Source organism: Malania oleifera, chromosome 3 (assembly GCF_029873635.1).
Source record: "Malania oleifera isolate guangnan ecotype guangnan chromosome 3, ASM2987363v1, whole genome shotgun sequence".
Lineage (NCBI taxonomy): Eukaryota > Viridiplantae > Streptophyta > Magnoliopsida > Santalales > Ximeniaceae > Malania > Malania oleifera.
This window is the reverse complement of record NC_080419.1, coordinates 125,179,113-125,193,397: the sequence shown is the minus strand read 5'-3', so window position 1 is coordinate 125,193,397 and position 14,285 is coordinate 125,179,113. Positions and strand designations below refer to the sequence as shown.

General features: G+C 34.0%; 1 protein-coding gene across 14 annotated transcripts; it reads right to left on the bottom strand.

Moving 5' to 3' along the window:
• Positions 1–1,853: 1,853 nt before the first annotated feature.
• Positions 1,854–13,948, bottom strand: LOC131150343 (protein FAR1-RELATED SEQUENCE 5-like). Of its 14 annotated transcripts, none has more exons than XR_009135522.1 (5): positions 13,789–13,948; positions 9,553–9,980; positions 3,034–3,243; positions 2,831–2,894; positions 1,854–2,279 (listed from the first exon to the last, which is right to left on the bottom strand). XR_009135522.1 is itself a non-coding variant. In XM_058100992.1 (5 exons), coding segments are annotated over exons 2-4 (633 nt in total). In that variant the 5' UTR covers positions 10,080–10,164; positions 13,789–13,870; the 3' UTR covers positions 1,854–2,279; positions 3,034–3,039. The 14 variants fall into 14 exon arrangements, 10 of the variants coding, with proteins under 10 accessions (XP_057956975.1, XP_057956972.1, XP_057956981.1 ...); XR_009135521.1 differs by having other exon boundaries at positions 2,831–2,880; XM_058100992.1 differs by lacking the exon at positions 2,831–2,894 and adding an exon at positions 10,079–10,164 and having other exon boundaries at positions 13,789–13,870.
• Positions 13,949–14,285: the final 337 nt, after the last annotated feature.

The window sequence follows — 14,285 nt, the reverse complement described above, 5'->3', positions numbered from 1 at the left end:
CGCCGTGAAGGTTTACGACGCTTACTGGAAGTTGGGGATAGAGGTCAGCGGCAGTGACGACCATAGGAGGCGAAGCAGATGCACTTTCGTGGTGGAAGATCAAGACTTTATGATGATGATGACGACAATGATGGCTTTTGTTGATGATTGCATGAGTCTTGGAGCTCCGTTTGTTGCTTATGTTACGTTTGATTTGGTTGTATTAGGAGGATACCGATACTCCTTGTCATGCGAGGGATTGACGTGGCGATCATGTAGGGCGTGAGACCACAAATTTCATGTGAATCTCACGTCTTGTCTGTTCATCATATCAGCCTAGGATATTATAGACTCGTGACAATTAGTACCGTTCTTTCTTATTGTTTTAATATATGGTGGAGGTAGAAATTTCAAAATTTGTATCCAATCCAAGCTAGGGTGGACATGGGATTGACCCCTACATTGGTCTCACATGTAAGGTTCATTTAAGTGTCTTCCCAATAGTAATGAGATATAACATTAATTTGATCAATGTGTCATGTTGAATTGATTGCAATAGTAAAGAGAAGTTTGTTTTGGGCGTGCCAATTTTTTTTTTTTTCCCTCAAGATGTATGTATTTTCTTAGGGGCTTTTGTTGCGAGATTAGTGACTAATTTTTAGGACTTGATATCTTGGGTTACCTAGTGATTGCCTTAGCTCAAATAATGATAGGAAGAGACACGCATATGGAGTATCATCTCAATATTAAAATAATAAGAGTTAATTTAAAAACATAGGTCATTCAATGAAGTACGACTGAACAATTTAATTGACTTTAAAAAATTCTCTATATTTATCTCACACAGTGACACCCTCAAACCCAACTTTGACCACTCGGATCATGATCCTACATTTTTCAAGGATATAGACTCCAACAATTTAGTAATTCATTAAAACTGTTGGTACGTAAAAAATTAAAATCTATAAAAACACAAATAGAACAAGTAATTTCTTTCTATTTTGTGTCATAATCTTAATGATAAAAAATTCTTTTCTACATGCAAAAAGCTATTCTAGAAGTAGGGATAAAGACAAAACAGAATCAAAATAAATTAACATCTTAAGTTGAGATCAAGCTAAGTTCATACATATGGTCATATATATATAGCCGTGCTAATATTAATATCCTCTCGGTGAGGTCCAACAATTTATCGCAAGATAAATTGCACTAAAAAATTTAACCTGTAAAGGTAAACTTTAGTTTGGTAAACAATTGTGTGCAAGGCTTATGTCCATACCTTAATTTGTTTCATATGCAAAAATAAAGCAGAATAGAACAAAGTTTATCTTTCTAATTTTACATATTCGTCATAATTTTTTTTGTTCTTATTCCATTCCAAACAATGTGTATTGTCGAACATTATTTTCATCAAAGTAATGCCTTGAGCTCTAGGGGATTTTTGAGATGATTGGACAACAATAACATTGAGACAAATACAAAGCTCTGAAACGCAAAAACAGCAAAACATATCAGAAGCAAAATCACTATTGCCAACAGTAATGATTTTCTTCTTCAATTTATTGTTTATTCTTTCTTAAAACTCTTGGCAAGAAATGTATTAAACTCAAACGCAATGGTGTTAGCCCTAAGGGTTCTTAAATACTGGGCAAATTTGCTCGTATCTGCTCCATTTGACACTAGGAATCTGAGAAGAGCCAAGACTCGAGAAAGCACAAACACAAACGCATCAGCTACAATGCAGTTCCTCCATCACCATCCCCACAATTGGGGACAGATTAGCTTCCATCATGGTTGAAAATAACACTACTATTTATCTGCACAGGTGAAAGTTTCTCTTCTTCCCAAACACATACCCCCAACAGAAATAAACATAGAAAGAAAGGGTACTTCTTGCAGGAACTTCTTATTAATTCCACCACAGAGCACTAAAATAAAAATCCATCGTCATATACTAATATTGATTCCATAGTTACAACATCTTGATGGCCAAATTGAAGAACAATTGCATCAATTCATAAAACCCCTGCATAAAAGCAACCCTGCACTGGAAGTCATTAATGGGGTTCAACCTATTATTAGTGTAATCCTCATTGCCCAGACATGTATGTATGTTACTAAACCTTGCCGAATTATCCTGCTGTCGATCTAAACACAGATTTCTACACAATACTGAAATCTTTGAAGCTTCAGAGACTGGTGCCCACGAGCACTGAAGGTCTCATGGAATCACCATGAATCCTTTTCCCTCTAAAATAGCCATCCTGGCAGTGTCTCACACATTCCCTTTTTCTGTGAACCTGTGGGAACAAATCTCGGGTTAGATACAGTTGATTAGGCCAGCTTAGGTTCGGGGCCGGTATGGACCCAACTCATATTGCTTGACCCTAACTCGTTACCATCTGCAAAACTTCCATTTTAATGGTCTTTAGTCCAATTAAATGATTCAAATAACCTTTACATAAGGGATTTTAACATTGAAATTCTTATTAAGAACAAGGGTTTTAACAACTCATAGGAGTTTCATATCCTTCAATACATTTGAGTTCCATGATTCTAAACTCAAGTCAAAGTAATACAGTAGGATAATTTTCCACGAAAATTGTGAAAGTGTTACATTAGGGGGAAAAAATGAAGAGAGAACCAATATTGCCAAGCTCCCAGATATACATAATTTCAGATCAAGTAGTGCAATGAGAAAACAACTAAAACACTATCCGTTTGGTTCAGGGAATCTCAGTGAATTTCAGATCAACAAATATGATGAGATAAGCAACTAAAACACTAGCTAACCATTTGGTTCAGGGAATCTTTAAGGATTCCAGGAATCTGAGTTGGGAAGCCTAGATACCTGTTTTTGGTTAAGGTTGGGAATTCTAGGCAGCAGGCACATTGGATTCCCTGGAATTAAATGTCTCCAAAGGAAACAAGAAGTTGAAGAAACAGAATAAGGATTAAGGAACACACCAAGAAGCCACACAAATGATTTTTTTTTTTAAGTTAAAGCTGCATGCATGATTATCTATTATCATAAGAAAACACTAGCATACTCACCCCCCACTATCTACGGTCTAAAAGCTCTTGCCTTTTAGCTTCAAGTTCTTTTAGATTATCAAGAACAACTTGAGCTTTTGATGATATATGTTCATTATGGTCTTCAACTTCTTTCATAAATGTATGCAGCTGTTCTCGATATGCCGCACTTAAACGTTTCTTAACCCTCAATTCTGCAGTTAATTCTTGGATCTTCTTATCCCTCTCATCCTACAAAATTGAGTATTAAAAAAAGTTATAAAATATAGAACCAATGCAGAAGCATTGAGGTATAAAATATTGAAGCAGAGTTTTTGTTCCTTTTTTTCCTTCTTTTTAGCTGGTGGACCATCACACATATTACGCAAGGCTTCCATAAAAGAGGACCATCATCTGCCAATGCCATGATCCAATAGGGAGTATTCAGTAGAAACATTTAAGAAAGCATCCTAAAATGAAAGTAAACCCCAACCCAACCCCCTCAACAACCCAAACAAGAATAAATAAATAAAAGAGTAGACAGAAATTAACATAAAATCTTTGTCTATTTTAAGACATAAATTCTTGGTTACCAGTTATCAGTGCTAGACTGAAGAATTGCAAGCATGACCACCTAATCCTATTCCCATAGGTTTTTTCATCTCAAAATAGTGTATCTATAATAATCTAAGAATTGCTTCTTTATTTTCTTTCTTGTTCCTATTGTTCTATTAGCATTAACTGAATGAACTTAACATTTTCTTTTTCATTCTCTCAAAAGTTGGTCAACCTACTTAAGACCACTATTTCTTCATGCTTTTGAGGTCATCCATGACAATTACTGCCAGAAAAGGTTTCTTAGAAAACTAAAGCAGTTTATAGTGATCCTCAAATTTATCATTAGTATGCAATCATTCACCTTAAATAGTGCCTTTATATTAGATTAACTAATTCTATTTCTTTCTCCTCCTAAATAGTCATTATAAATTTAAGTAGAAAGTTATTCCTCCCAAAAGCCTAAACTAAATCAAAGACTAACCTTTAATTCAAAAAAGGTGGAAACATAAACATTTTAGCCATTTCCAAGCTACAGAATAATGTAAGAGCATGCTTGCCTTATCAAATTCAACACACTAGGCCTTTTAATATGTCCACTCCCTTTTTACATACTGCTACAATGCATACTAAATAACATCAGTCAATCATCAGAACATGCTGTGACCGTTGATCACTTCATCTGCAACCAGTTTGAGTTTAGCTCCCATTTGGAACGTCTTATAAAATAGGTACTTTTTTTCATAAAAGTACTTCTTATAAGTACTTATGTCAATAGGTAGTGTTTGGTCCACACTTAAATAAATACTTAATTTCAAAAAGTCCTTTTCCAAACTAATTTTTTTTTTGTTTAACAAAATGAGCATTTTCAAAGAAAATATCTTTCTGAAAAAAGTACTTAATTGAAAAAGTACTTATAATAAGTAAACCCAAACTAGCTTTAGATACACACTTTTTTAGATAAATACTTTTCCAGAAAAGTACTTTCTATAAGTGGTTTCAAATGATCCCTAGACACTAAGCTTTCTGCAAAGTTTGAAAAGATTACTTCAAAACAGTTCCTCGGGATGGATAATTCACCACCAGCTGCATCATGCAGGTTCACATGTCAATACTGATACACGTGGAGTACACTGATATCATGGTTCTTTGAAGCTTGCCAAGTAAATTCTTAACAGAATATCCTCTATTTCTGACACTGAGAAAACTTCTTTTTCTACTTAAGTTAAAGATCCACATTGGCGTGCAGCTATGGTGGATGAATTAAAAGCCTTAATTGCCAATCAAAGATGGACTTTTTAGTTGGCTGTAAATGGGTCCTTAAGATAAAGCATAAGTCTGACGGGACTCTTGTTTTGCCAAAACCACAAAAAAAAAAGGATCAAGACAATTGCATCTAACAGGAATCAATAAAACTACAGATCCTCAAGAAATTCCAGCATATTTCATCTTTTAGGCCCTTGCTTGCCTACAATCACAATACCCTCTGGGACCTTGTGAACTTGATTTCAACAGTTGTTCACTCAGAAGATCACTTCCATGCAAAATAAGAAGATGCTTAAGATTGTAGTGATGAGAATCCCTTGTTCTTTAGTTTAAATGGTTTGGGAATGTAGGATTATATAGAAAAGAAATTAAACCACTTTTCTACACTAGAGTAACCAGTTGTTCCACGTTATGCCAGAGCAAAAGGTCACCAGTCACCACTGCACCCACCAAAAACTATTAAAAAACTCCACGTGTTTCGCAATCAACCACTCTACTCTATAACCAGGTTTTCCACTAAGGATGCACCTCCCTATGGTACAAGAGGGAAGTATGAGAGTTCATTCAAGGAGAGTCTTTTAGGGTCCCATTTGAGTGAGACAAAGGACAACACTTCCAACTCCCCCCCTGGAATTTCCTTTTTCCTCTGCTACTTTGGTCATTATCCATATGTTATTTAGTGCACTCAATCGCTGACCAACGTTGTTGAAATCAATCCAGATCATTAGCTCATACGATTCTTGATCCTGTTCAAGGCATTTCAAATTTATATCTCTTATGAGGTCTCCTACTAGCAAAATCATCATTAGATTGTGGTTATACTTCTTGTGATCAGATAAAGATGTTGGGAATACATGAAGCCCAAAAGTGTGTGCTTGTGCCAGTCCACGAATTTGTGCACATGCGTGTGCAGTGTTATTTTGCAGAATACGACTTCAGAGTGGTCTCTAATTTTAATTAGGTTGGCTGGTCAGCTCAAACAATTATCCATATGGTTGGATGAGGATTTGTATATTTCAAGCCTGATTTATTACCACGCCATATTCAGTTAAGTGCACATTGGGAAAAAGGAAAAAGAAAAAGAAAGAAAGAATAGGCTCAACAAATCACCCAACATATTGCCAGCAAAAGGATGGAATCTATCACCTAGGTTCTTTTGGGTATAAACAACAACGACAACAACCAAACCAAGCCTTAGTCCCACTAAGTGAGGTCGGCTATATAAATCTTTTTCCGCCAATTTATGTGATTATGAACCATTTCCTTTGATAGATTTAAGGATATTAAATCCTTACTCACTGTCTCCTCCAAAATTATTTTAGGTCTACCCCTACCCCTTCTACTGCCCCCCCACAGTAACTAAGTCACTCTTCTTCACAAGTGCACTATGTGGCCTACGTTGCAAGTGTCCATACCATCTGAGTCGTCTCTCCCTTATCTTATCTTCTATAAGAGCTAAACCTAACTTATCACGAATATATTCATTCCTTAATTTATCTTTCAATGTTATACCACTCATCCATCTAAGCATGCTCATCTCGGCAACTTTTACTTTTTGGATATTATGTTTCTTCGTCACCCAACATTCTGATTCATATAGCATAGCTGGTCCTTATAGCTGTCCTATAAAACTTCAATTTCAATTTTAAGGGTACTCTACGATCACATAGCACACTTGAAGCACTTCTCCATTTTACCCAACCTGCTTTAACTCTATGCATTATATCATCTTCAATTTCTCCTTCAGCTTGCATAATAGATCCAAGGTATCGAAATCTACAAGTGCTATTTATTTCTTTATCATCAAGTTTAACTTTATCTCCAATATTCCTCCTATCATTACTAAAATTACATTTCATATATTCTGTTTTATTTCTACTTATCTTAAAGCTTCTAGATTCCAAAGCTTCTCTCCATAATTTTAACTCAGTCTCTACTCTATCTTTAGCTTCGTCAATTAATACAATATCATCAGCAAAGAACATATACCATGGAACCTCTTTTTGAATACTCTTAGTCAATTGGTCCATCACTAAAGCGAAAAGATAAGAACTCAAAGCAGATCCTTGATTTACACCTATGGTAATTGGAAATTCTCTAATTTTTCCATCTATAGTCCTTACACTAGTCATTACTCCATTGTACATATCCTTAATGACATCAGTATATTTACAACATACACCCTTTTTTTCTAAAACCCAACATAAAACTTCCTTAGGTATCCTATCATATGCTTTCTTAAGGTCAATAAATATCATATGCAAGCTCCTCTTCTTTTCCCTAAATTTTTCCATTAATCTTCTTAAAAGATAAATAACTTCTGTGGTAGATCTCCCAGGTATAAAACCAAATTGATTTTTTGAGATCTTCGTTTCTAACCTTAATCTTGTTCAACTACCATTTATCATAGTTTCATCGTATGACTCATAAGTTTAATTCCACGATAGTTATTACAATTTTGAATATCTCTTTTAATTTTGTATGTAGGTATCAAAGTGTTTTTCCTCCATTCATCTGACATTTTTTTAGTTTTTACAATTGCATTAAATATATTAGTTAATCATATAATTCCGTTATCACCTAAGCATTTTCAAACTTCAATTGGGATGTTATCTGGTCCCATAGCTTTTCCATTTTTTTTATCCTTTTTGGTGCAAACTTAACTTCATTAACTCTAATTTTGTGAATAAATCTTATATTTTTAGTCTTTTCCTCATTTGAAAATTCTAAGTTTAAACATTCTATTTGGTTTTTATTAAACAACTTACTAAATTAACTTCGCCATCTTTCTTTAATATCTTCGTCCTTAACCAAGACAATATCATCCTCACCTTTTATACATTTTACATTTCCTAAGTCCTTACTCTTCCTTTCTCTAACTTTAACAAGTTTAAATATATCTCTTTTCCTTTCTTTTGTACATAATTTATCATACAAACTATTAAATGATCTATATTTAGCTTCACTAACGGCCTTTTTTGCATCTTTTCTTGCCTACTTATATTTTTCAAATTATCTCTGTTTCTACATTTTTGCCATATTTTATACCAAATTCTTTGTCTTTATAATTTTTTGTACATCTTTATCCCACCACCAACTCTTTTTGCTATTCAAGAATCTTTCCCTTGATTCACCTAAAATCTCTTTTACTATTTTTTAATAGAGCTAGCTAATCTATTCCAAAGAGTATTTGTATCTATCACATCCTCTATGGTCCAATCCCCATCTTTGATCATTTTATCTCTAAATTTTATTATATTTTCTCCTTTTAGGTTCTACCATCTAGTTCTCTTATACTGATTTATTTTATCCTTTTTCTTCCATTTTTCAATACATATATCTAACACTAAGACTATGTTGTGTGATTCGACTTTCACCTGGAATAACTTTACAATCCTTGCATGATAAATGATCTACCCTTCTAGTTAAAAAAAAATCTATTTGACTTTTATTTTGTCCACTTTTAAAGGTTATTAAGTGTTCTTCTCTTTTCTTAAAGTAAGTATTCATTATACTAGAATCATATGACATGGCAAAGTTTAAGATCATCTCCCCAGACTCATTTTTGTCTCCATATCCATATCCTCTATGTATCCTTTCATAATTTTTATTATCTCTTCCAACGTGTCCTTCCAGATCTCCTCCTATAAATATTTTCTCCGTCCCTGGTATGCCTTGCATAATACTATCCATATCTTCCCAAAATTGTCTCTTAAGATTTTTTGCTAAGCCAACTTGAGGAGCATAAGCACTAATGATATTTATTATCTCTTGTCCTAATATCATCTTGATTTTTATAATTCTATCCCTTACTCTAATTACATCCACAACGCTATCTTTTAAGTTTTTGTCTATAATAAGACCTATTCCATTCTTATGTTTTTCTTTTCCAGTGTACCAAAGTTTAAATCCTGATTTATCGATTTCTCTAACTTTCTCCCCCACCCACTTAGTTTCTTGAAGGCAAATTATATTAATTCTTCTTCTAGTCATTGTATCCATAATTTCCATGCTTTTACCCGTAAGTATCCCTATATTCCAAGTTGCTAATCTAATCCTAGTTTCCTGAACTAACGTTTTTATTTGCCCACGTCCAAAATGATGCAAGAACTTTCGCATATTTGACATCGTACTCGGGCACCGACACAGCACATTGCTTCGGGGCGACAACCTAACCCACCCTCGCTCACTTTTCGCTACATCCGGGTGGTTCAAGTGCAACGCGTCCCTCATAGGGGACGTCCCAACAAATATTTGGTAAGGATTCATATCATAGTGATTTGACAAATTTTACGTTGGCTGTCAGCTACCTAACGCAACCTTCCTCCTTTACCCAGGTTTGGGACCGTCTGTGTGTGAAAAAATTAGGACATTAAGTGCATCACAGGCAGAGTTCTTTTGGGTATAATCTAATTTTCAAATTTGTTGCTCATCATGTTCATTGCATACTATTTAGCACTCCTTTTTTTTTTTTTCCAATCAAAATACTTCTAAACTACAAATAACCAACATATTTATCATATAAGAAACAGCCTTGCCTAATTATTTCAAAGAAACTATTGTGGGTGAGCTACCAATTCAATGTAATAATTTATTTTAAAAAAAAAATTGTTTTTAAGCAGACTTATACAGGAAAAGATTTCTAATGATTTGACATAAAATGAAATTATCAAAAATAAATTGTGAAGCGATGAAAAGTAAGTATAAAAAAGCAATTGGGGTAAGGTCAAGAAAGCTTACAAAAGTTTGATGACTCTTTTGTGCTGCAACCACCAAGGGATGATTATGGTCCTTCACAAACTTCCGAACTATCCATCTCCCAGGCTTCTCTCTCTTCACTAGAAGCATTGCAGTGCAGCCTTCTCGTCTCTTATTCCGCCTCTGAGTTTGAATGCGCTCTGCTTTTTTATTATCTGAACCTCCTTTACAACCAAGTCCACGAGAGATAATTGACCCATCACGCTCAGACTTACGAGATGATAAAATACGGGTTAAAAACCCTATCCGTCTAGCATATCCATCATAAAATGCTTTGGCAGCTTCCTCTGATTCAAACAGCATGCCTTCAAATGGTTCTTGATTTGTTTCACGTTCACATGAAATTACTTCTCCTCCAGCAGAGGTCTCTGTCCTTTCAATTCCATCATCTATTGGAAACTGCATATCCACTGTCACACAATATTATGAGGTATAACCATTAAAATTGAATAAAAAATAGTAAAAAAGTTATTGATGCTTGTGAAAAAGAGTTCTCCAATAGAAGTACTTATTTAATGATGACACTATATTAAGGGAAGCCTGGATCCTCCTCTGAGATGAAGATGAATGAGGCTGAAAGATAAAACTCCTAGCCTAAAGTTCAGTGATAAGATGACAATGTCAAGATTTGTAACAAAATAAAACAATTTCTTAGAGTTCATCAGTTCATCTTCATAAAAAATGGGCACGTAAACATGGAATTTTTCAAATGTTAAAAGCATTTAAGTATTAAAATGTTCCATTTGGTTGCTAGTGCAGCAACGGAAAATAAACGATATCAAACCTTTTGATAGTAAAATCTTTAAGTTCTTTTCTCTCTATCTCAACCACCAAACCCTCCCCCTCTAAACTAACTAGGCTATGTTGACCATTACTACCACGTTAAATTGATTATTAACAATCAGATGAAAATCAAAGAGGACACCACCCATACATCAGAGCAATTACATGAGGAAAAGAGATCAATGACTATAATGTAGTCACTACTGTCATTACGTAACATGCATGCCGCATGATGTTAGCAAGTATGCTTACATAGTTACATGGATGAGATAGAAAACAAAAGGATTATGAAATTGATGACATCTCAAAGGAAAGGTTATGATGGTTTAGCATATTCAATAAAGAGAAGAAATTGTACCATTACGGAAAACTGATTTATTTCAACTCAAAAGATGCAAAAATGAAAAGAAGCTCAAAATAATTTAACTCCAGGCCAAAAAATATTGTTGCCTATTATTTCATAGAGAATAAAGCCTCATAGCTGCATAGAACATTATCTCGATAAGTGTTATTAGGACTGGCCAGTGCCTTGAATGCTTGCTCCAAGGTTACTGTGATCAAGAGCGTGGTGTTTGCAGCAAGAGTGTACAACATTCGAGCTGAAAGAAACTACAAGGAAATGCAACCTTATGACGATGTGGCTCTTTCTTCATCTTGATGCATGAAAGGTTATTTCCACCAAAAATGAGAATGAACAAGAACTTTGGTGCAGCTAATTGGTAGTGAGGGAAGCAAAATGAAAATCTTAGGAGGATTAGATCTTTTGTGAGATGTTTAATGTAATTACAATTAGCTTTGCTGCTGTACCACAATTGATGTTTAAAGAAAAACTAATAGGGTAGAAAATTTTTTTGCTAGCAATTATACAAATATAGACCATTGTCTTATGTTGATTCTATTGATGATTGTCCCCATAAGTTCTAAGAAGGAAGAAGATAAGACTAATTGCACTATTTTCCTTTATTCTCAATAAAAATTTTACACTTGCCACAGAAAATAAATAAAAAGAATATAACTTCAGTATACTAAATTGAAGTGGCAGGATGTCTTTATCCATAAATTGGTAATTTCAGTTTGTTTAAAGGTCATTTTTGGTCGCCTGACACCCCATTAACTTTCCCAATTCATTTTATGATATTGAAAAAGCATTCTTAACTTGCAAGACTATTAACAAATAGGTTCAGCGAAACTAACAAGCATGTTTTAGAAACATTTATAAGAATGTTGCTTAAGAAATGAGACTGGTGATACAATTTTAAATTTAGCTATGTCATAAGATTTGGTTATATTAAAATACCTATTTCATAAAAAGAGAAGAACATATTTTAACTTTCAAAAATGGTTTAAATAAAAGCCAAATAAATTTCTTCTTAACTAGGAAAGGGGATCGTCTATCATGCAAAAATTGTATAGTAATCCTAAGTGAAAGTTTGACTACAATTCAAAGTCCTAGTATTAGATATGTACACTAAAAAATAGAAGAAAAAGAGCAACATAAATCAATTCAAGAGGATTCATGTAGCCTGCTCCACCTGGTGGGGCTTAGGCTTCTTGTAGTAGTAGTTGTTGTTTGTTGTTCTCTTTTTAAGAAATATTGGTAAACATCCTAACTGATTAACAATAGTATCCATTATATTCAACTTTGTTTAAACAATCACTTAAAGAAGATCTTTGTTAAGTATTTAATTAATATGATATAAATATCTTGTTTAGAATTATACAATAAACACTTTGCCTTTACTTCATAGAGATAAATTGTTTATGATAAGCGGCGAATGCTTCACCAATTCATTTGTAAACGATCACAACAACAACAAAGCCTTTATCCCAATTATTTGTGGATGGATCTTTTTCTCTATTTGGTCCAATTCAAGGCTATCCTTTCAGTTCAATTCAGTTTTGTTTAAAATCTTTTTGCTTGCTCATATTTACATAAAATAAGAATAATAAAAATATTTCTTCTTGCACTTTTTCCAAAGCAAATTCATTTTCAATAATAAATTAAGTTTCAACAAGTTACAGTATGGACAAACACTCAAAATCTAAATCATTTTCCGAGTCAATCTTGTTTCAACATTGAGGGCAACCATTTAAGCACCTTTGGCCATATGTCAATGTAACAAATCTTTACCACATACACTAGTCTTCTATATCATTAAGGAACTGATGTTTGAAGTGGGAAAAAACAACACAAGAAAGAAAGACAAAATAATAAAGGATAGTGGATAACATTAAAAAGGACAAAATAGAGATAAGTGAAAATAATTTAAACCACAGATTATACAGTTGTTCGATAACAAAAAAATTGTAATATACGAGGTTCAAAAGGTTTATAAGATTAATAATTCAGTTTATTTGTGGAACACTAGGGAGCAGCTCATACAATTAAAAACTTTATACCATTTTCTATTCAGAGTACATTTTGAATACCAGGATTTAATTTTGGAATATGAATGCCTAAATCCCACTGTGATGTGGACTGTGGTATAAACCCAACATCACAATTCCTCATCATAATTTCAAATCCTCAGATTTGGGCTATTAAACTCAGTCCACAATTTTTCCTATAATTCAAATCCAAATATGCATAGAAAGAGGCAAACCCCATGAACGAATTTGACCATGGACACTTAAACCCTGGCCAGTCTAAGGTCATGAACACAAATGCTACATTGCCATGTCGAGTTACTTTCGGACCAGTGAAATTTGTTACAACTTACAACTGTGAAAAAGAAGTCCGTGATGCAGTGTTTGGGAGCATGGAGTTCAGGCTTTGGACTCCATGCTCCCAAGAGCAGTGTTAAGAAAAATTGCAAAAAGGAAGGTGCAACTATGCAGGTAATTTAGCAAGATGGCGTTTACATACAGAGTTCAAATTTCAAGCAACCAAATATATGAAATAATAACAATAATAACGGAAAAAAAAAAATCTCTCACACTGTTTTTCTTCATTCAATTCCATTTAAATGAATCAAGTTCTATGGAAGTTGCATCTGGAAACACTATTCTGGGTCTATGAACTGATATTGTGTGAATTTGGACAAAATTTCAAACAATTATATATAAAAAATTTGCCCAAATTGACGTAATTTCCAATTCACAATCCCAAATTCGTATTCCTACACGCCACAAATATATTCTTACCGCCTCAACCCATGTTCAGACCAATAAAAAAATTTAGAATCGAATTCCAAATTCCAGACCACATATACTTGTGTGACCGTCTCCGTGTGTATGTTCCACGGTTTATCATTATTCATTTCCATGAGATACCCTAAGAGAGAGCGTAAACAGTTATTTTTCGCGAATGTAAATCTGCGTTGAAGCTCAAACCAAATGCCAATCGAAGACTTCAAACGCTCAAACAGTGCACTGATTTTCAAAGAAATTCAACAATTGTACGAAAATATGGAGACAGAGAGAGAACGAACTCACTGAGATTGAAGCTTAAACAGTTAGAGAGAGAGAGAGAGAGAGAGAGAGAGAGAGAGAGGGTGAGCTGCTTCTAGGTTTCGGGAAGAACGGAAGAGGACGGATCCTGTTAGAGTGGCGGCAGGTGAGATGGCCCGCACGCATGGATTCCTCAGCGATCGCCACGTTGCATAAGCATTTTGTAAGGTTACTTGTGAAGTTGGGCCGGTACTCGAATAGGCCCAGCCCAATCAAGCCCATTAGGCCTCTTCTCAAAATTTGTCTAAATGGGCTTTCTATAATTCTTATATAATTTTTTCATAATATGATCAACGAAATTTTACAAAAAAAGTAGAGAAATTTTGTTTATTCAAATCGAATTTTTGATCCATCTAAACTTATTCACATCTAATAACATAATCAACAAGTTGAATATGAGTCACAATTCATTCATTTGATTATCTATCTTAAACGTCATGAATTATTTGAGTAGATTTGCATTATCAGGTATAAATGCTACG